Raw genomic sequence first — 21,626 nt, forward strand, 5'->3', positions numbered from 1 at the left:
AGGACACGCAAGCCGGCTGTGCCCAGAGCTCTTCGGTGCAGTCTTCTCACTCTGTACTCAGACAAACTCCTATCACATTTAATGGGCATTTTCCAGAGCCAAGAATTTGTTCCTAATGAAACATTGAAATTAAGTCGCTCGTAAGATGCTTGAGTTTGTCCAAGGTCTTTGTGCCTGCAGCTACCAAGGAATTACCAGATCAGTAAGCAAGACTCCTCTTTTTGCAAGCAGTGATCCCACAAACTGGTCCCGCCTTGATCGCTAGGTTTGCTTTGCAGTAAAAGCCCCACAGCGGATGCATGGAAGCCCTTTCTGAGGGTCAGGGTAAAGCAGAGCTGGAAGCACCGCAGGGTGCAGGGATGGGAGTTTTTAAGGTTAGGTGGGACGTCGAGAGGCTGGCACAGAGGATGACGAGGGACCGGGCTGGGACAGGACCTGGCCCAGAGGAAGTTGGGTGGCTTGGCTGTGGCTGTTCCAGGGCTGCCCTTCTCTTTCCAGAGTGGGGCAAGGATCAACATCTCGGAGGGAAACTGCCCAGAGCGAATCGTGACCATCACCGGCCCCACCGATGCCATCTTCAAGGCTTTCGCCATGATCGCCTACAAATTTGAGGAGGTGAGCAACACGAGCCCATTTCCCCAGGAGGGCAGAGTAAAAGGCTCTGCATCCAGACCCTCGGTGGCCCACCAGCCAAGCAGAGCTCCGGCTTGCCCACTGCTGGGGCAAGGGGTACCTCCAACCCACGCGTGCCTGGCTGGACTTGCTTAACTGGTACCCGACCTCGGCACAAAACCTTCCTGACATCTCCAACTAGGCAAGAACTGTGCTTCAGTGAACTCTCCCAGAGCTCTCGCAGTTAGCTGGCTGCAGGGATGCGCCTTGGTGCAGCGGCAGACAGAGACCAGCCGCAGTCTGGGGGATGTGACCCCTCTTTTCTGGCCTGGGGCACGTGGGTTGGCCTGGGTGGCAGGCATCTGGGCGGGTACCAGGGGCTGACACGTTGCACTCTTCCATCCCAAGGACATAACCAACTCAATGAGCAACAGCACTGCTACCAGCAAACCTCCGGTGACACTGAGACTGGTCGTGCCGGCTAGTCAGTGCGGCTCGCTGATCGGCAAAGGAGGCTCCAAGATCAAGGAAATCAGGGAGGTAAGTCAGACTTGATTTCGTTATTGCATGTAATCGCAGCTCCGTGGAGCTGATCTGCGACCAAGGAGGAGCTGCCTTGGAAAGGGGGATCCTTGTGCTGCTAGCGTCACGCACCACGTTGCTTCCCAGGGTGGTCCTGCCGGTGTAGGAGCGGCATCCCACGGGACCTTGCCGGCGTGCTCCTGTGGACGCAGGCAGGGTGCCGCATCGTGCGGGGCAGCGCAGCTCTCGGGAGGCGCACAGCCTCGGAGCTGGAGCTGGCTGCAAGGAAAGGCATTCAGCTCTGGGATTTCTCCTCCTCTCTCTTTCTGTCTCCAGTCAACAGGTGCTCAGGTTCAAGTGGCGGGGGACATGCTGCCCAACTCCACGGAGCGGGCGGTGACAATCTCGGGGACACCCGACGCAATTATCCAGTGTGTCAAACAGATCTGTGTGGTGATGCTGGAGGTACAGTCTGTAACCGAGGGGGTAAAGTACATAGGAAAAAAAACCCAGCTGGCACCACGACAGCGCTGGGAGCTGTGGAGCGTGTCTCTCGTACCTTTCACCACGCGTTGTCGGACCACTCTCATTTCCTGGTACCTCTGTTTGAAACCCACCCAGTGTGTTTTCCCCACCATCACCTGTTGTTTCTAGAGTCCCACACTGGAAACCTGTCTGGTCAGACGCCCCAAAGGAGATGGTTTGTGTCGTAGCACAGGGAGAGGGGGGTGCCGGAGGAGCCCTGGCAGGCTGGGACAGCCGTAGCCTGGTGTCCTAGCAGCGGCAACGGTGCCCTGGGAAGGGGACGGGGGCTGCAGCCACTCCACCAAGCTCCTGACCTCCTCTGCAATGGGGCTCACGATGCCCCGTGAGGACCACGGCTGGGGCAGGAGGCCAGTGCGTCCCCCACACTGGGGGAGCCGGGGCTGGGAGCACAAAGGCAGGCTCCAGCGAGGCCCAGCAGGAAAGGCAGTGAGGATGGCTGGTGGAGAGCAGGGCCTGTAGGGTGCACAGGCATGTGTCCAGGGTGCCGGTTTCTGGGAGAAATGCTGATGAGCAGAGCTTGAAGATCTCTGTAATGGAGATACTCCGCTGTACCGATGGGTTATTGCCAGGGATTACCACAGCCACGTGCCCCACGTCCACATCTGCCGCCTCCAATGGGAGAAGCTCCAGGAGGAAACAGGACACAGGACAGTGACACCCTCTGCTCCTGCTGCCTCCCAGAGGCACGGACCCATGTCAGGCCCCTCTGCCACGCTGCACGCCCCACACACCGCTGCCCTTTCGTGGCAGGGAGGAGTGCGCTCGCCGCTGCAAGAGCTTCAGAGGAGGATGCCAGGGCTTGGTGGAGGTGAAGCAAAACCAAATGTAAGCGACTTCAGTTTGGCAGCAGTACAGCCAAGGAGGAATTGCCACGAACCATGTCACTGACCGCGGCTGGTTGCGATGCTGAGGCGGGTACGTCGCGCTGCCAGAGGAGCGCAGATTTAGTGACCCCAGGTTATGCTCTGGACTGCAGCAGAGATGGACCCGAGGTGATGCTTGCAGGTCTGTTATAAAGTCTTTTGTGGCTGCTGTTCTCACCGACCAAAGCAAGGGGTGCTGCTCCTCTGCAGGGCTCAGCAATGGGAAAGAGAAAAAAACCCGTGAGTTTTCTTGCAGTCCGAAATCTGGAAAGTCCCCTGACTTTAACAGTTTGCAGAGATGCTCTTTATAATCTTTGAGTCTTAAATTATCTTACCACAGAATTCCTAGTCCATCCCTTCCAGGATTTGTAATGCAATAAAAGAAAAAGCAGGTTTGTGATTATAGAGGCTGTGCTTTGATCGTACAGCTTTCCTGCAGACCTGGGCTTAGCAGGAGGATTTGGATATGCCACTTGGCTGCAAGGGGACATCTAGAAGAATGTACAGAAAAAATGAAGAATTTTCCATGAGATAGCATAATTTATATTGCCTGTCTTTACATAGCAGCAACTGGGTCATTTCACTTCGGGTAGAACCAGGAGGCTTTTTTCTGAAATCTCTTCTGATCTCTAGAAATCTCCAAAATTTCTTCTCTGGGCTGTTAGTTATGCTCAAGAAAAAAACAATAGAGATAACTGGGGTGAGGAGATCCCGTGCAGTGGGATGCGTTGCTACAGCTTGATGTGCATCACTACAGCTTCTGCTCGGACCTACCCAGGTACCGGTCAGGCCACAGCAGGGAGGAGTGAGATGTCCTGGTCCCGCTGCTGCAGGAGGAGGGCTGGCAGTGCGTACGGTGCCTCTGCTGCTGGCGTCTGGCTGGCTGCTCACACGGACTGCTGCGACCATCCAGCTCCAGGATGAGGTCTTTGGAAACGCTGGTGTTGCCATCTGAGAGGGGTTTCTGGCCACTGGCTCCTCCAGAGCTCAGCACCCTGGCCAAAGTGGTCACTGCCACTTGTCCCACCGGGACATGGGAGGTTTTGACCCCAACGACGGTGCCTTGCAGCATCCACTGTGTGGCCAGCCACATCCCAGCTTGGATGGCGATAGACCAAACCAAGTCCTGAAGGTGACCCTGTTCCAGCAGCAAGGAAGATGAGAGGGGCCAAAGAGCTTAAGCATCGCTCCGGGTCGCTCAGACGGGCTGCTCGCTCCTGCTGATGCCCGTGCTGACGACGGCGTGCACGGCTCCTGCTGCTCAGCGGGGCTGGTATGACGCTGGGGCACACTGTGGATGTGCAAGAGCTCTCGGGCTGCACAGAAAGCCCCTGCACGAGGAGGCTCACGGCACCCAGGGATGAAAAGCCTGGTCCGTGGGTGCACCTCCCCACCTCGCTGCACCTTGAGGGTCTCCTTGGAGTGTTTTGGGTAGGGCGCTGCGTTCCAGCGTCAGGCTCGGGTCTAGACCAGGTGACCGGTTTGCAGAGGGCAGAGCGAAGGCAAGGGAGGCAGCAGAGGTCTGGGAAGCGATTTAGGGGGCCCATGCCTTAGCAGGGGATCTCCTGTACCCCAGGTTGTCCTCGTTGTCCATTAAACACCAATTTCCCCCGTGTCCTCCTGTCCAGAAATGCGGTTTGCCTGGTGCGGGTGTTGCTGGCAGCGGCCCCGGGGGCCGTGCTCCGTCGGGTGCTATCTAACGCTCTTTTTGCCGCCGTTTCAGGAAAGCTGTTCTAATGTTCTCTCTCCCTCTCCTTGTCCCTTTTCCTAGTCCCCACCAAAAGGTGCCACCATTCCCTACCGCCCAAAGCCCGCCTCCACCCCTGTCATTTTTGCAGGTGGTCAGGTAAGAGCCGACCCGCTTGCAGCCTCCACTGCCAACCTCAGCCTTTTACTGCAGCACCAGCCGCTGCCCGTTAGTGCACTCAGGTTTCTTGCCTTCTGACTTGCATGGTGTCATCCCATCCGTCGCGCGCTGCGGCAGCTGGACTGAAAGCTCTTTGCGGGACCGCCGGCAGTTTGCAAGCCTGGGCAGGTGGTTTAGCTCCTGTGATGGCTGCTGGAGGAGAAGGAAAGGGCCAGCCCCGGGGAAACAGGGTGTTAGCTCTGCCACGCGCTCCCGCACCCAGAAAAAGCTGGGCTTTGCTTCGTTAGACCCAGGTTCAGTATTTGCCAACCCGTTGCCAGTGCGAAGAAGATCAGTAAATGGCCTGGTTGAACAAGAGGTCATGACCGTGCTCTCCCAGCAGCTCCCAGTGTTTATTTTCTGGCATCCCCAGTCCAATTAAAAATAACTTTGCAGAGCTGTAATTGATCCAGGGCTCGTCCCAGCCACTCCCGTCCATGCTGAGCCTCTGCTCAGAGCAGCCTTCGTGAAAGGGTCATCCCCTTTCGGGGATGCTCGGCTAGTTCGGCGTGCTGCTTCCCCCCAAACTGCCATAACCTCTGCTGCAGAGCGGGGCCTCAGCCTGCACTGCGGCGCTTTCGGTGACGTCGCGCAGTGGTCGCTGCAGGCTCGCAGCCCCGAAGCGGTGTTCCTAGCGACCCTTGGGAAGCCACAGCAGGTTTTTTGTCTTTGCAGGATAACGGTCACGAGCACATGCCACGGGAGCCGGCGGTTGTTCTGCAAACAAAACTCAGCTCCCGCGGCACGTGATTTATGGAACAAGAGCAGTTTGAGCAGGCGGCTGCTTTTAAAGAGGGGAATTGAACCATTGCTTTTCCCACCTCACCTACTCACCTCTCCTGGTGACCGAGGTCCTGCCTGTAGATGCCACCAGGGGTGTCTACAGGTACATTCCCAGGAACTCCAGCAGCTGGGTAGAGCCAGGACCGGGAAGCTACAAGTAATGCCAGCCAGAGCAGCACCGCACAAGCTGCTCCGTTTCTCCCCAACCATAATAAATAGCAGAAGGGCAAACCAAGGGTGGGAGCAAAGCCCGAAGCACAGGCTATTTCAGGCAGCGTGCTGAATTAGCATCTCTGAGTCACTGCCCGTGTCAGGAGCGTGCCATTTGGGTCTGAGCAGCCATCCTGGAAAAGAGCTTTGAGTCCAGCTGCTTGGTGAACTTATCTTCTCAAAAGGGAGAGTAAGATGGAGGTAGCTCTTCTCCTGCCGGCGAACGGTCGGTGTCTTGCACAGAAGCGACGCTGTGGGAAGAAGCGACCGTCTCTGAAATGCCCTGCCGCCTCCGAGGGAGCGCCGGCTCTGCCCGAGGGGTGGCACGGGGCAGGCGGGCAGAGGACAGCAGGTGACAGTCAGGGGCACGGCGAGATGCTGGGGGTGGGTTGAGGCGAGCGAGCTGAGGGACGCGGTGGCCGATGGCAGCTGCCAAAGGGACCAGCCCCGTCATCTGTCTGCAAGGCTGGCCCCTGCGGAAAGCCGGGGGTCGCAGCCGGGGGCTGTCAGAGTTGGGTTGCATCTGTCCAAGACACCTTCCTGCCTTTAATTAGTGTTTTGTAATCAATTCTTCTAATTAAAAAAAAAACAAAAAAACCCAAAAAAACCAAACAAAACCAAAGCCCCAAATTAAACCGCCAGGAAAGAGTGAACTTTTTAGAGCAGCCTCTGCCACGTCCCCACAGGCACACCGGTCCCTGCTGCGCTGGGATGCTGGCAGGACTTTGCCTCCTTCCTCCTCCAGGATTTTGGGGTTTTTCCTCAAACAAAGCACTTTGCTGTTTGCAAACAATGTGGCAAATTTGCAGGAGGTTCAGAGGTCATTTTGGTTTTCTTGGCTATCTTTACTCTCCCTTTTTAAAGTGTTATCCATCTCTTTTGTCATTTCTTTCAGAATCATCTGAATAATGTGTCAACCAGTGAGATACGTTTTGCTAGCTGGTTAAATCCTAAATATTGGGCTCTCTAGTGTCTGGCTCTTTACCCACAGCGGTGCTTATTTTCAGGTTATTTACAAAAGAGACAAGATTGCTACACACAATGGGGAAATAAAACCCCGCTAAACGATTTGCCTGGCAGACATCTGCCTGGCTTTGTTAATTAGAGCTGGTGAGAGGCATTGCCATGCGGGCAGCCCCTCCACGCTTGGTGAGCCATCGGCACCGCGCTGCCCAGCTGCTTTGCTGCACGGCGATACCTGCACTGGAATATACTGGGTAGACAGAAAGCGCATTAAAGGGTTGCACACCTGAAAATACGGAGAGACTCACTGCACTGGCTTGCTTTCTAGGATCACATTTAGGCGCAAAGGGCAGCGGTGATGTTACCGTGCATCCGCTACACAGATAATTCTGGTTTGATGGATATCTTTGGCACAGCGCAGCCCAGTCTTCCTGCTCCGTGCAGTTCTGGCACCTTTAAAGAGCTGCTTCCTTCCTTTTGGAAAAGCCAAATGGAGCCTGAGCCCTTCGAGTTAGGTAGCTCGGCGTGCTCCGGCTCTGGTCGGAGGGGTACGTGTCCCTCCCGCCCCAGGGACCTTCCCAGGGCTTTTCCCCCCGGGCTGGCCGGAGGGTGCACGGGGCAACCGCTCGCTGCACGGAAACTGCTTCCCTCGTCCCCTCCAGCCTCAAAATCAAACCGGTTCAGTCAAAATTCACTGGGAGCGGAGCGAGGGGAGAGGTGCGCTGGTGGCGTAACGCTCAGCTCCCCGCGCTCGGTGGTTTGGGGGTCCCGGGCAGGTGGGGTGGGGGCTGAGCTCCTCTTTAGACTCTGTGTTAACAGCGTTTACCCCACGTCAGGCAGAAAGGAGCAGAGCCCAGGGACGGCAGTCCCTGTGGAGGCACGGGGCTTTGCCGCCGCTTCCCGCCAGCCCTAATAACGTGTTTTCTTTTTTTCTCTCCTTTTGCAGGCCTATACAATTCAGGGACAATACGCTATTCCACACCCGGATGTGAGTTTTACCCTAATTTTTCTTATACCCTTTTATGTTACCTGCATGCTATTGTTGATTCACATATTAATATTAGACAATAATATTAATAGCATATTTTCAAAGTAACTGGCCGTGCGTAGTATCTGTAATACCTTGAATAGCCTTTTAACCTGTTAGCGCTAAACTTTATTAATTCCGAGGACTTGGCCTGATGCTAAATTATTTGCATTGTTCAGTGCTATCCCTTTGTTCTGAGACAAACCATACTCTATGCATTTTGTGCCTCAAAATGATCAAAACAAGTGGGGGAAAAAAAAAAAAAAAAAAAGACTTTCCCCCTCTATTTGCCCCTTGTCATTAAAATGTCGGTAAGCCAAGGGCTTATTTAGGTGCTGAGTGCCTTGGTGGGGTGGGGAGAAGCCAGAGCTCCAGCGGTGCGTGGGTTCTTGCTCGAAGCCTGAGCAGGGGGACGTGCCTTTTTGGGGTGCTCCTCCAGGTGACACAGAAGCAGGTGCTGAGGCTGGGCGAAATGCCACCCGCATCCCCTGGAGGGATGGAGAGGATGGCCGCCCACCACGCTGCTGGAGCGCACCTTGCCGAGGGCTCTGCGCCTCCCCGCAGGAGCCGCACCCCGGATCCAAGCGGTCACCCTGGGTTTGATGGCTGTCTCGCTGGGTTTGGCTCTCTGTCACCCCAGGGCGGGGGGGGCATCACGGGCACGGTCCCCATGTCGTCTCGTGCTCCTCGGTGTGGAGGCAGGTCACTCGCCGCTCAGGCTCGCGCTGCGGATGGGTTTTGCTGACGCTCGCATCCTCCTGCCAGTGCCCGGCTCTCGCGCCCGGGGTGGGTCATGGAGCCGCAGCACGTTTGGGGGGGGATGTGTAGGGAACATCCGCTGGCGTGCCTGTGCAGAAAAGTGCCAACAGACGTAGAAAACGAGTCTATTCTAAAGGATTTCTCTATTAAAAGCAGCAGCGAAGCGCCGCAATGCCAGCAGCTCCTTGCCGGCAGCAGACAGCTGCTTGGCTTCTGGGGTCATCACGGCTGACACGTGCTGGGGAGCTCTTGGAAAAAGCTGGAATTTTCTAAAAGTGTTTCAGCGCGGATAAAATACCCAGCGGGTCCCGTTGCAGAGGGTCCCGTTGCTGGTACGTCTGTGAGCCGGGGCTCTGCAGCGGGGGCCGAGCACAGCGTGCCGGGCTGGGGATGCAGCTTGACTGTAAGCGTCGCAGTCCAGGTGGGAAGTCCTCTCCAGCCATCCCACGCGCAGGAAGAGCTTGAGGTAGCTCAGTGTTCCTCTTTCTGATGGGTGCGTTGGGTCTCAAATCGCGGGATGACTTTTTGCGTGATTGAGAATGGGGCGAGACTGTCCGATAACAGGAATGCGTGGGAACGGGTAGGAGCTGTGGGCTGGATTTTGATCTTGGGAGCAGTGATTTCACCCAATTTAGGGGAGGCTTTGGCTTTCCGTGCAACACCAGTGTGCGTGTACTTTGAAGAGCCTGATGTGATGGTTGCTCAGAAACATTCTTAATTGTGTGCGCTTCACTTTTGCTCCCTAAGTGGAATATAAATAAACAAACCTGCGTATTTAGCGAGGGTAGATCAGTGTCTTCTTTGTCCCAGTTTTCCTTTGCAAGCGGTGGCGACAGCTTAGTGTTTTCCTTGTTACTATACTCCTCTGTTTGACGGGAATAAAATACATTTCATACATTTGCTAGCTGCGCTCTGCCCTACTCCGGCGGATTTACTGAGACCTGGAAAATGTTGTTCGTATGGGGACCACGCTCTCCATCCTTCCTCTTGTAGCTCTCTTGTGAGCATCGGTCATTTTAAACACTGCTCGGTGCAGAAACCAGTCTTGAACGTGATTTTAGGGCATTGCCCTCACTCTTGCAGGGGTCTGTGTGTAGTGGATGCCTTTTGCAGACCCATGGCTGAGGAGCGGGCAGAATTTTGAATGCCAAAGCTAGATTGAGAGCTCCTGCCTTGATTTTCTCCCCTGGGAAAAACCCACCCAGGTCCATAGGAGTTTTGGCTCACGAAGGGCTCAGCATTGCCCGGGTACTCGTAAGGCATCCGGGGTGTGATGCGTAGCTACCTGCCTTCACGGAATTTGCGGTGGGAGATGAAAGGATGGCCGTGGTGATGCTTGGTCAGGGATGCTTGGGAGTGATATAAATGTCAGGAGCATGAACGCTGCCAAAGCAGGGCACGGCTCCTGGTGTGCGCTGGGCTGGCAGCCCATGAGATGTGACCGGGCGTTGCAGGGATGCTCGGTGTGGCTGTACATTGGGCACAGCGCTCCTCTCCTGTCTTGTCCCTCCCAGCAGCGCCGCCGGGGGCAGGGGGGGGGAACTCCCCTCTGGTCTGTGGGGAAAACCAGAGTTTGAAAAAAGTTTGAAGAAATGCTGTCAGGTTTTTGCTTTCAGCTTTTTCCAGGAGGTGTTTCATGCACCGCGAGCGTTCACGTAGCAGCTTTCAGTGTAATGCCTGGGTGTAGCCATCTTCTCCTCCTGCAGGCTTCTCTTTATTACTGTTATTACCGGATTTTGCTAAATACCACTATCCAGACTATCTCTTAAAAATATTCTAGATCAGTAGCAGAAAGGGTTCTGGTGTTTCCCCCATCGGTGAAGCGGGACCCTTGCCCGGGGGCACGGTGGGAGCACGAGGGGCTCCTCGGCAGCGCCGGCAGAGCGGCAGGTCTGCTGGGATGGGGTGCATGGAGGAGCTCTGCAAACAGGGTGCACCTGGCTGTAATTTGGTAGAAAACAGGGTAGTTCTTAAATTAAAAAGCAGCGGGATGCTGACGTCCCTGCTACCTGCAAGAGCGGTGGCGTGCCCGGTCCTCTCCAGAGCCCTCCGTAGCACGCCTTCGGCTTATCTTCCGTGCTGCGCAGGGAGAGATGCGCACGCACCTCTTCTCCTGGGGCGGCAAGCCCTCTCCCCCCGAGCCAGCGGAGGCTGGAGGTCCTCACGCCTGTGCCAGGCAGGGCTCCCTCGGTACCCCTCCGGGGACCTGCAGGTGTTTGCCCTCCCCCTGCCTCCCTCCAGTCTCTCCCCCGGTGTGCTGAGCCCCCCAGGAATACTCTCTCCAGCTCTTCCCCTCACCGCTGCCGCCCAGACCTCCCCGCGCTCCCTCCCTCGCCACGCTGCAAGAGCAAGGAGGTTTTTGAGTGTTGTTTCCCCCAAAATGTGGAAATCCTAACTGCTGCCTCTCCCTCGCTGGGGAGGGGATGGGTGCAAGGAGTGGTTTGCATTTGGGGGGTGATGAGATCCCGGCAACCCTCCGAGCAGCTCTGGAGTTGCTGAGCAGGAGGTGATGGACACCCTCCCTCCTGCTCACTGCTTGACTTCAGCCTAGTTTGTTTTGTTTTCTTTTGGTTTATTGTTTTTTTGTTTGTGTTTTGTTTGTTTTTTTTTTAATTCGGAGCAGTGAAACAGAGCACAAAATGTATTCCAAACAAACTCCTCTCTATGCCGCCGCTTCCTGTTGGGGCACCAAAACCTACCCGGCACAACAAGGGATACAAGGATCTGAAATACCTACTGGTCACAGCTGAAGCCCATATTTCCCCGTACTGCTCAGGGGCTCGCACTCGCAATGAGCTGACATTGAGAGCCGCAGTTTCTCCTTCTCCCCGAGGCGTTTCCCGTCGGAGGTGCAGCACGAAAGCGTTTGCTGCAGGGACCGGCGGTCATGCCGGGGGCTTCTGGCTGCTGGGGCGTGATGCCCACCAGCCTGGCCGTGCCTTTGAGACGGCTCCTCTGCTCTGAAGCTACCCTGAAGCGAGCAGCAGCCCCTCTGGTCGCGGGTTGCGAAGCCCGGGAGGGGAAGGCGGCGGCTGGAAGCCCTGTCGCTGCTGCAGCAGCCGGCCGTGCGCCGAGGCGGCCGCTCGCTCGCGGCAAAGGAGCGGAATCGTTTGACGAGGGGTGGAAACTAAGAATGGGCTTCTTGCTGGTATCGTACTTCAGACCCTGACCAAGCACTTCTGCAAAAGATTTGGGCTTTATTGCATTTTACCCAGGCCAAGTCCTTCCGCTAATGTTTTTGCCATGTCTCACCATGGCTTCCTGGTTTGTTTTTTTCTTTTTCTTTTGTTTCTTTTCTTTTTTTTTTCCCCCATTATAATTTTGTTCTTACTTTTTGGTGTGACTTGTTGTACTCTATGACAATAACCTTCTTAGCTCTAATGTCCCTCCTACCCCTCAGCAGTTGACCAAGCTCCACCAGTTGGCTATGCAGCAAACCCCCTTTACTCCCCTTGGACAGACCACCCCCGCTTTCCCTGGTACGTACCCACACGCCCTTTCTAGATATCCTTCTCTTCTTACCTGTAGAGTTTCTCTCTCTTTCTAAACTCGTGCTATTTAATGCAAACAAGCAGGGCAAGTAAAACCGAAGTTGCAATGTCCATGGGGAAAGGCTGGCAGGGAGACAGGACGGATGTTTTGGGGGTTATGGTCCTCACGGGCGAGCTCTTAGCCGTTAACCGTGCACGCCTGGACCGGCTCCTGCGAAGCTACGCTTACCTTGCTCCCGGTTTTGCTGGCTTTCCCAGCAGAATTGATGAGCGCCGGTCCCATCCTTCCCTGCCCAGAGGAGGTAGCGTCCCCCGCCGTGCGCTGATCCGGACCCCGATGGAACACCCCCGCTTTCCCGGCGGGGAACGGCTCGGCGCCGGCCAGGGGATGCTGCCCTGACGTCCGCGGGGAGCGGGGCTGAGCAGGGCGGGACGGCACCCCCGCGCCGGGGAGAGCGATGGGCAGGAGCCGTGGCCGCAGGGAGCCGCGTTGATGGGAGCGCAGCCGGCCGTGGCGTGGCTCGGCGGCCCCGTCCCCAAGGCTGGCATTGTCACGGTGACCTGGGCAGCAAATAGAACGCAGGGGATGGAGATACTTAAAGTTCTTTTGTTTACTCGGTAGTCAAAGTGCTGGTTGGAAATGCCTTTTCTGACAGTATGTTCATCATATTTTGAGCTTCCTAGATGAAGTGACATTGCTTATCTCCTCGAAGGCAAAAGCATTAAACCTGTTTCTTCTTTGCTCTTCAGGAGAAAAGCTGCCCTTACATTCCTCCGAAGAAGCTCAAAATCTGATGGGCCAATCATCAGGTAAAACACAAAACTACAGGGAAATAAGCAGGCTTCTGTTGAAATATATTTCTTAAATAGGACTGTGCCATTGTTGTGCTCCTAGAGAAACTGTGGTATTTGTGGAGAAGACGGCAGATTTCCGTGGTGGGCAGGGAGAGGCCGGGCAGCACCGTGCCTGCCGTTCTCCTTTGTACAGCATGTCGCAAGAAAAGAGCCTGGAGTTTATTGCCTGGTTCACTGATGTTTGTGTACAACAGCCATCCGTGTAACAGACAGCCGTCAGAGTCATCGCCCTTATTCTTTCATGTAATTTTGCATAAACTTTGCTCAGAAACAGTAGAAAAATGCCTGTGGGAGCAGAAACAAGACACGATTTTAGCCACCTCTAAAGCTATTCAGGGTGAGCTGCATTTTCAGTGGGACAGGACCCCGCGGAGCCAAAGCATGGCTGTATCCTCAGAGGAATTTTGATTTCATCCATATGTGCCGAACGCGCTTATCTTTTATAACTGACCATTGCTTGGAGGAGTTATCCTGAGACCTGGAGGCTCGTAGGCGATGTGAGCCAGACCTGCCCGGGGCACACCCAGGGCACACACGCGCAGCACGTGCGTGCCTCGAAAAGAGCCTGGGGACATGCCTAACTATGAAAGCAAACATAACCCAAGTAAATAGACCCCACAAGACTATAGTGAATATAGATTTCATTATACCAACCTGCGCAGACTTGTTTTCTGCTTTGCCCCTTGCAGTCACCCAAGGCACTAATCCTGCCCTGACACCCCCCCCGCCATGTGACAGCCGTGGGGACTGCATGCGTGTTAGCAGAGAGGGAGGATTGAGTGTGCTAAAGTAACCGATTTCCGGGTAATGGAGAGGGACGTGGCCATTCCTCGATGGCGGTTGTGCTGCAGGGCTGGTGCGGTACCACGGCACCGCGTGCCCCAAGGGCTTCCAGCAGCGCCCGTGCCATCTGAGCGGGGGGGGGGGGGGGCCTGTCTATGGATCTGGGGAGCCCAGCCTGCATTTCCAAAGACCCCCGGGTGCCTCAGTGCTGCTCTGAGCCCACCTCCAGTGCCACGCTCCCTTCGGAAGGCGTTTTCTGCCGTACCCACGCTGCTGTCCAGCTGAGCCTTGTAATGCAAGGCCGGGAGATGACGGGGACGCCCGCGCCCTGGGGGACGTGTCTTTGTGTCAGGTGCCGTCCATCTGCCCTTAGACTGCGAGGGGGCTCGGCGTGAAGGACGGTCCAGGGCTGGGAAAATGTCTCTTCTAGTGCAGCGTGCTACAAAGTCAGTGTTAAGCATCGCCCGCTGCGTAAATCCACGGCCGGAGCTGTTTCCTGCAGGCTGTGGCATTAGTACACCCGGCAGGGGCGAAGGAGGGCATAGGGTTGCTGAGTGCAGGGTTTGCATCCCCGTTCCCTGCCTTTCCGAGTGCTCCCGAGCCATAGAGGGGTCTCCTGCCAGCGAGTGCCTGTGCGGCGTGCCCAGGCGGTGCATCTCGGTAAGGGAGGTGCAGCTGGGGAGCGACATTTGGGGAAGGGCAGGAATCCTGCAAGAGCGAATCAAAGACCCCTGATATTCTGCTTTCTAGGGGCGATGCTCGAATGGAATTGCAACATAAGGCTTCATTTTAGTATTTCAGAAATCTTGCTTTGACGGCACCGGTACCCAGACAGACACCAGTTCAGACCTGCTGGGGTTTCAAACCTGGGCAGTTGTTGCTGGAAAAACTGGACGGGAGCTCCTCTTCCTCGTCGCAGAGGGCCTCGATGGAAACGCAGACCAGCAAAACTTGATTTGGAGGAGTTGCTGAGCGTGGTTAAGGCAGCAGCATAGTGCCGTGCAGCGTGAGGACGCCTGGCTGGGTTGGGCGACTAGGAATTCGGTGCTGCTGCCATCTTGTGTTGTAGCAGCCCAGCACTTCCACACTCCTCGTGCTTCTTTGCACAAGCGTCTTGGACTCTTGCACACACCGCTCTTAAAAGCCTTCCTCGGTAGCTCACATCATACAGATAAGGGGTTTTTTTGAGGTTACTGCATATTCCCGTTAACCACCAGACAGCTGCTGTCTTGCAGATCTGACCTAGGACATCCCCACTTCAGCGTTGAGGTGATGCCGTATGGAAACCTGTGGGAGAGGCAGGCTTCCACCTGGCCCAGGAGCGTCACGGCATCCCCTCACCTCGGAGCTGCACACGCAGCGCTGGCTCCAGCCTTCCCCGCCGTGGAGCAGCAGACTGCTGCCTTCGCTCCTCGCCACGTGAACTTGTAGGGAAGCAGGCTCTAAATCTCTGTCTTGCTTGCCATGCTTTCCCTTGGGAATAAGAGGGACCATCAGTCCTGGGTCCAGCTGGCGTACGTGTCTTAGCAGTCTGGCTTAAATTCAGGGTGCGAGTCCGCAGGGCTTTAACTCGCAGAGTGCTTTGTAGGCTGCCCCGCGCTAGCGCTGCCGGATCCCCCAGGGAAACCGGTGTCAGGGCAGCCAGCTGCTGTCGTAGCCACGCAGCTCTGCGCTGCTGCGTCCAGAGAGGGCTGCAGGGTGTGCGGACAACCCTCTCGCTGCCTCTTGGGCAGGGTTTCCCAGCTGCTGTGTAGAGGAGGGTTTCGTGGGAAGGTGCTTTTCCCACCTCTCTCCAGCAATGCGGCAGCCTTGCACTGTAACGCATCCTCCTCTGAAGCCGTTCCCCATGGGAGGACAAAGGGTGGGAAGCGAGGCAAGCTCGAGGGATGCAGGGGAAGCTCAGCATCAATCAGGTAGCAACCATCTTCCTCCTCCTTGTACCAGAGTGTGTGATCCCCTTCCCCTCCCGGCCCCGGAGCAGGACGCAGCCTTTGCAGTGTTGACTGTTGCGGGAAAGCAGCGGAGCTCCGCCGCACCGCCTCTGCAAGTTATAACCATTTTCCCTTGCATATGCCCAGGTTTGGATGCCAGTCCCCCGGCCAGTACTCATGAACTCACCATTCCCAATGATGTAAGTAAATCCAAGTGCTTCCTTGCCATGTCTCTGTGTGTGTATGCATGTGTATATATATATATATATATGTGCATGTGTGTGTGTATATATATATATATAAAAAAAAATAAAAGCTGCAGGCATATGTCGAATAATGTTTTAATATTGTTAAATATGGTTAGAGATGCCCCGTCACCAGGTTCACCCATACCACGTGCAGTCTGTTGGGGATTGGTCTGCAGCCCAGAGCACCCATTGAGCCTTACCCCATTGGTAGCTTTCCTAGGTGCAATCCTTCTCAGTGCTCCTTTTCCCTTTCCAAGTGAACTGAGTGCTCATGAAACATGCCCTGCTGACAGCACTGGGAAGGGGAGAGAGCTCCTGAGCCAGCCCTTATTAAACCATAATTGTTTAATCTAGCATTGGCTCGAGCATAGTTACTGGGGGGGGTTGGAGAGGAGGTAAGTAAATAGCATTTCTGATGCCACAAAGTGTCGCGCAAGCTTTTGAAGGACGGCGCGTCTCATCTTAGTACCGGTGGCAGTCAGCTTTTGGGTCTTATAGATGGAGGCATCGTGGTAAAGCGGATGTCGGACTGGGATGTTCGCTGGGAGGAGGCTGGAGTCATGCTGGGCACCGAGCGGGGTGAGGAGGGTGCGTGGGGATGCTCCGGCGGGAGGAGGTGGGGTGGAGAGCCCAACGCAGCCGGCACCTGGATCCAAGGTCTCCCTTGCTTCTGGACTGGGCCACCGGTCTCCATGGGCTGACAACTGGCGGGCACTCACATCAGGATCGGGGCAAGCAGGGACATGACTTCCAGTCTCTGTCCCTGTCTCCATCACCTGCAAACAAACACCTTCAGCCCCTCCTCATCAGGACTTTCTGGGTCAGGACTGGCAGCTGTTGCCACTTCTTCCTGCTGCCCACCAACGCACGGCAGCGCAAGGGAAGGGCAGCGAGCCTGGCTGCAGCTGCCGGGCGCCTCTGCTCCACCGGGACACGTGCGAGGCCTCCTTCCACCCGAGAGATGTGGCAGTGAAACAGCTTCTGAGCATCTGCCAGCTGAAACCCTCCGAGATCCCTCACCTCGGGGCCAAGCGCCACAGGAGGGCTCTGCGGAGGAGCCCATGGGAGATGGCAGCAGGGTTGATCCTGGGCCTGCTTGTGTCCATCCAGCGAGAAGCCCGCTCCGGGAGGCTGCAAGGAGCTCTGCGAGTGCTCCTGAGGTTACAACAGCCACATCTGTCGAGCATGGGGGACCGCGGCCATGGCAGCAATGACAGTGTCTTCAGGAATATCAAGCCACCTTTTGCGAAGGGGCCTTTCCTCCCCTGAAACATGCTGAGGGACCTGCCATGGGACCGGGGAGCGCTCAGAGCATTCACGTGCTAAATGCCTGGCTCTCATCTGACCTGCACAGCGTTAAATGTCATCACCTGCATCTTTCTGCTCACTGAAAAATGCCTCCTTAGCTCTGCCTCCTGTTGCTTTGAAGGCTCTTAAATTCCCACTGCCACCCTCCCGGGTAGCAGAGGACAAGTTTGGGTTTCTTAAAGTAGAGGGTCTACAGGCGTGTCTTAGTGGTGTAGATCAGCTTGTGGTTGCGCTGCAGAGAGAGGAGAGTTGAAGGAAAGCTTGTCACTCCTCTGACTGGCAGGAGAAATTTGAATGCTGTGCAGGGATGCATGGATATTGCTGAACATCTCTCCAAATAGCTTTGGCTCCTCAGGTCTCCCCAACAGGTTCCCAGCTCCAAGGGATATTCATTTGCTGAAGCATCTCTTGAGTTATTTCTGCGTCATGAAGACCAGGATGGACGGCTGTTGGGCTGAACTGCAGCCCCCGAGGGAGCTGATACCCTTCCAGTGCTGCAGTGGGGTGTATGTTCAGGTCCGTGTGGGACAAACCACTGAGGGAGCCCCATGATCTGACAACAAGACCAGTGAACATTTGGAGGAGGAGTTGTCTCTGCTTCTACACACAGCAGCACAAGTGCAGAAGAATGCCGAGATGAATGTCCCACCTATTAAATTCCCAGATACAACCTTGGAAAGGAACTCAAATGCTGATGGCTAAGCAGGGCATGTGGAAACACGTTGTGCCTGTGTTGGAAAAGTTGGACATCTTGATATATGTTTTCAGCTTGTGGAAGTGCTTGAGGGAACCGTAATTCGATGCACAAATGAGCGAGAGCAAAGATGAAGACCATTGAGGAAATTCAAGCCATTGAGGACCATTGGGGAAATTCAAGCCATTGAGGACCACTGAGGAAATTCAAGCCTCCAACTGGCTCTAATTTTTGTCAGAGAGGGTGAAAGACATGTTTTTAAGTAGAAATGAGAGCCCTTGCATCGCACCGAAAGAGCTGGAGGGGGTAACCGAGGCAGCAGGCACTGGCTGCAGCGAGGGTGTCCCAGCAGGGTAGAAGAGGCGTGGGATGGGGTGAGCAACGTGAAGCTATCTGCTGATGAGCGGGCACTTGGGGTTGGGCTGTCCCTGGGGAAGGCGACAGGCTTGTTTTCTTCTGGTGACGCACCCCGTATAACCTTCACTGTGACTGGCCAGGGGACAGGTGTGGAGCACAGTCCGAACGTGACTTATTCCCATCCTTAGACCCTTGCAAAACGCGGACCCGTTATTAGACCGTGAAAATTATTATTATGGAAATGAGCCTGGTATAATGCCTCGCCCTTCCTAAAGCCCTCTGAGGTGCCAGGCATCGTGTGCAGATAACTGAAATTTGCCCCCGCAGGAGCAGGGCAGGGCAGGCTGCTGGACGTGTCCCGGGAGGACCATGCTCATGCGCGGGTGGGATTCACCCCCGGGCTGTCCCTCTCCTGTTTTCATGAGCATTAAGGTCACTCGTGCCCCAGGGCAGAGGGAGGAAGGCTTTTGGCCGGCGCCGTGCGGTTGTGCTCGCGTCCCGCCGGCGACTGCCAGAGCTGCCGCTTCTCAGACGTTCCCTCCGTGCTTTTTTTCTAGCTAATAGGCTGCATAATCGGACGCCAAGGGACCAAAATCAATGAAATTCGGCAGATGTCGGGAGCGCAGATCAAAATCGCCAACGCCACAGAAGGGTCATCGGAGCGCCAAATTACCATCACAGGAACCCCTGCAAACATCAGCCTCGCTCAGTACCTCATCAACGCCAGGTGAGACCCCCCCGCCGACCTCTGCCACCGCCCACCACGGCCGAACCCGTCCTGCCGGTGCGGTGGGAGCAGTACTCGCTCCTGGCACCGTGGGCCAAGAGGGGCTTCCCAAGGCCGGCTGGGACGGACGGTGGCTTGCTGAGACCTCTGAGCGGGGACCAGACGTCACTAGCGGGACCTCTCCCCCAGCCGGCTCTTTGGCTGGGGACCGGGAGCTGCTTTGCTGCGGGCATCGCAGCCGCGGGTTGCGCCGGTCGCCTGCCCACCCACCACCCTCGCTCAAGGATTTTGCTCGTGGGTGGGCAAAATTATCGCTGTTTTTCCCTGCGGACGAGGCAGAGGATGGGGACGGGGAAGGAACTGAGCCGGTGGTGGGGAGGCATCACTTGGGATCTGCTCGCTGGGATCCCAGCATCACTTGCTGCCACCTCAGATCCTCTTCCGCGTGCTTCCAGGCCTCCCAAAGGCTGTCCTCCATCCGGCGAAAATAATCAGTCCAATAAATGCAAGACATGGGAACGGCCTGATTGCTTCCTTTTCGTGCTAAAAAGCTTGGCGCAGCAGGACTTTGCAGGGGCTGAGCCTGTGCCGTGCGGGACCGGGGGTCTGGCAGGGGACTGCAAAGGGAGCACATGGGGGAGGAGTATCTGGAGCAGGGTTGGGGACCAGCTCCGTGCCAGTGACGAGCCGTGTCCGGGGTGCTCACACTGACCTGTTTGCCTGCGCCTGCGGACTCGTGGATGGGGGAAATTAAGGGGAGACAGTGCCTTTCGCTGGCTTCGCGCCCGCCTGGCACAGCCGTGCAAGCTGCGACCATCCGCCCGTCCGTGCCCTCCGCCGCCAGCCCAGGACGCGCGGGGCTGTGGGAGGCTGCTGGCAGCGTCCCGAGGACTGGGGGGGCTGTCGGTGGTGACTGCAACCTCCGTTGGGGTGTGGGCTGGGAGCACCGATGAGGTGTGTATGATGTGCTTTGTCCTCCTCCCACCCAACCCACCTCAGCCCCAACCTGCAACAGACCTCCACCACCCCGTCCTGCCCCGCTGCCCCTCCGGCCACCCCCGCGGTACCTCTCCAGCCGCTCAGGAGAGGGATGGGCACGGCCGAGCGGCTTTCCCTACAGCTCCTTGCCGATTCCCCCCCCCCCGCCCCCGCCTTGAGACAAGAGAGAGAAAGAAAAGAAAAACGAGCAGCTCTTCGTTAGTGGGGAGGGCTGGCTGAGCTGCAACCCGTGCCGCGGCAGTGAGCAGGACGGGGCACAGCTCAGCCTCTCCCGTAGTTTTGAAAACCAGAGCAAAACAAAGAAGCTGGGGAGGCTGGTACGGCTGCCCGTCCCCCGTGGGAGGGATGCCGGTGGAAGTGGACCCGTGTGCTGGGACGTCTCCTGCCGCCACGCCGTGCCGGGGACAGGCATCGCCTGGCAGCAGCAAGGAGAGGGGGTCGTAGCCGACCATGCAGCTGGCTCTGTGCTCCAGCCCCCCGCCCCCCCGTGCCCTCCACGGGCACCCCTGAGCCCCATGCGCTCAACCCCCCCAGGGATGCTCTGCCCCTGGTCTGAGCGGGGCGTAGGCAAGAGGAGGAGCGCTGCCCCGCAGGGTCTTGGTTTTCTTTTCTGCTCCGGTTATTAAGCGCTTGTTTTTGTCTCCCCCCCACCCCTCTTTCTGCCCCTGTCTATTCTAGGCTGACGTCTGAGGTCACTGGAATGGGCGCACTCTAATTTCCACCCACCATCCTCCACTCCGCACCACCCGACCCTCTCCAGCCACCGGCACTCCACCCAGCCTGTTCTGCCTGTACATTTACCGTCTTCCCCTTGCCTCCACAGATACTCTTTTCTTTACTAATGAATATATATATATATATAAAAAAATACACACGCATATGCACACACTGGAACATTTCTTTACGAGGTCCCTTACTGTGCTCCTGAGGCTGCTCCCAAACTCTTTGGTTATGGTCCTTGTTTGCAGCGTAAATGGTGTAATTATTTCATCTGCTTTTCGGGGGGCCGGGAGGGGAGGGGGTTGGGGTTTTTTTCTGCTGGTGAGACTCCAGAAGATGACGGGGTCGCCAGTGTCAGTGTAACGTAGCTACTTACACGTTTGAGTTGACGTTGGCGGTACTTGCTGTAGCCTATGGACGCGTGACGCCACCCAGAGCTGTGCGCGCTTCAGAGTACTTACTTTTCTCACCCTTCTTCCTTTGACACTCCCTCTTTGTTCGCTTTGCTTGTCCTGGCTCACCTTTGCGACCTCACACCCCTGCCCTCAGGGCAAGGCGTAGTTTTCACTCCCCCCCGTTATTTGGGAAGCAGAACGTGGGGGAGCCCGGCCAACGCGCACGCGCGGGTTCACCCGCCCGCTTCTCTCTTTGCAACATGGCAGGGTCCAGACAAGCCATTTTTCATACTGAACGAAGGGAATCACACACACACACACACACACACACACACACAAGTGGTCCTCTTTTTTTAACTAACGAGCAACTGGAAGTGGGAAGGATTCGGCTGTACGGGGTTCACACCCCCAGGGGCCTTTGAAAGCGCTCTTTTGGCAATCCCCATGAGCAAAACCTTTGGACGATAGCTCAGGAAGCTCTGTGAGCCGGCCGTGTTTGTCGCTGTTTGTGTTCAATAAATGTCTGTGCAGCTCTGCTACAAATGGGCTCCGACTGTTCTTCTCCTGGGTCGCCCCACCACCTCCAGCCTCATCCTTCCCTCTGCATCCTTCTGCACCCTTTTAGCTGCTTGGAGGGAAGGTGGGGGGTTGTATACAAAACTTCATCGTTGTTATTATTATCATCATCATCATCACCATCGTCATATTTTATTTTATTTAGAGGAGGTCCCCACGAGCGATGCGCTTCCTGAGTGATTCTAGGCTTGCTTTTTTAAAAGGGAGGGTCCCTGCCTTGCATAATGCTTTGGTTTTCCCTAAGGTGAAGTTACAACTTGCGGTATGACCACAAACATCTCTCACTGCCCCCTTGTCTGGACAGATCTGCCATGTCTCTGCCCCAGACCCTTCCCCCAGACCCTCTATGCC

At 56.1% G+C, this 21,626-nt stretch overlaps 1 protein-coding gene across 7 annotated transcripts in view; it reads left to right on the forward strand.

The window, feature by feature from the left end:
- Window positions 1–21,228, forward strand: part of PCBP3 (poly(rC) binding protein 3) — a 55,163-nt gene extending 33,935 nt beyond the window's left edge. Inside the window, exons 8-17 of one of the 7 annotated variants that reach the window (XM_075755796.1) lie at window positions 499–615; window positions 1,021–1,152; window positions 1,471–1,599; window positions 4,315–4,458; window positions 7,352–7,393; window positions 11,595–11,670; window positions 12,433–12,492; window positions 15,399–15,451; window positions 18,416–18,585; window positions 20,263–21,228. In XM_075755796.1, the coding sequence (XP_075611911.1) occupies window positions 499–615; window positions 1,021–1,152; window positions 1,471–1,599; window positions 4,315–4,458; window positions 7,352–7,393; window positions 11,595–11,670; window positions 12,433–12,492; window positions 15,399–15,451; window positions 18,416–18,585; window positions 20,263–20,299 (960 nt within the window). In that variant the 3' untranslated portion in view covers window positions 20,300–21,228. Of the gene's footprint in view, window positions 1–498; window positions 616–1,020; window positions 1,153–1,470; window positions 1,600–4,314; window positions 4,459–7,351; window positions 7,394–11,591; window positions 11,671–12,432; window positions 12,493–15,398; window positions 15,452–18,415; window positions 18,586–20,262 lie in introns of all 7 variants that reach the window. The other 6 variants (XM_075755798.1, XM_075755799.1, XM_075755797.1 and 3 more) reach the window with 6 other exon arrangements.
- Window positions 21,229–21,626: the final 398 nt, after the last annotated feature.

The sequence above is a fragment of the Balearica regulorum genome, chromosome 6, assembly GCF_011004875.1.
Source record: "Balearica regulorum gibbericeps isolate bBalReg1 chromosome 6, bBalReg1.pri, whole genome shotgun sequence".
Classification (NCBI taxonomy): domain Eukaryota; kingdom Metazoa; phylum Chordata; class Aves; order Gruiformes; family Gruidae; genus Balearica; species Balearica regulorum.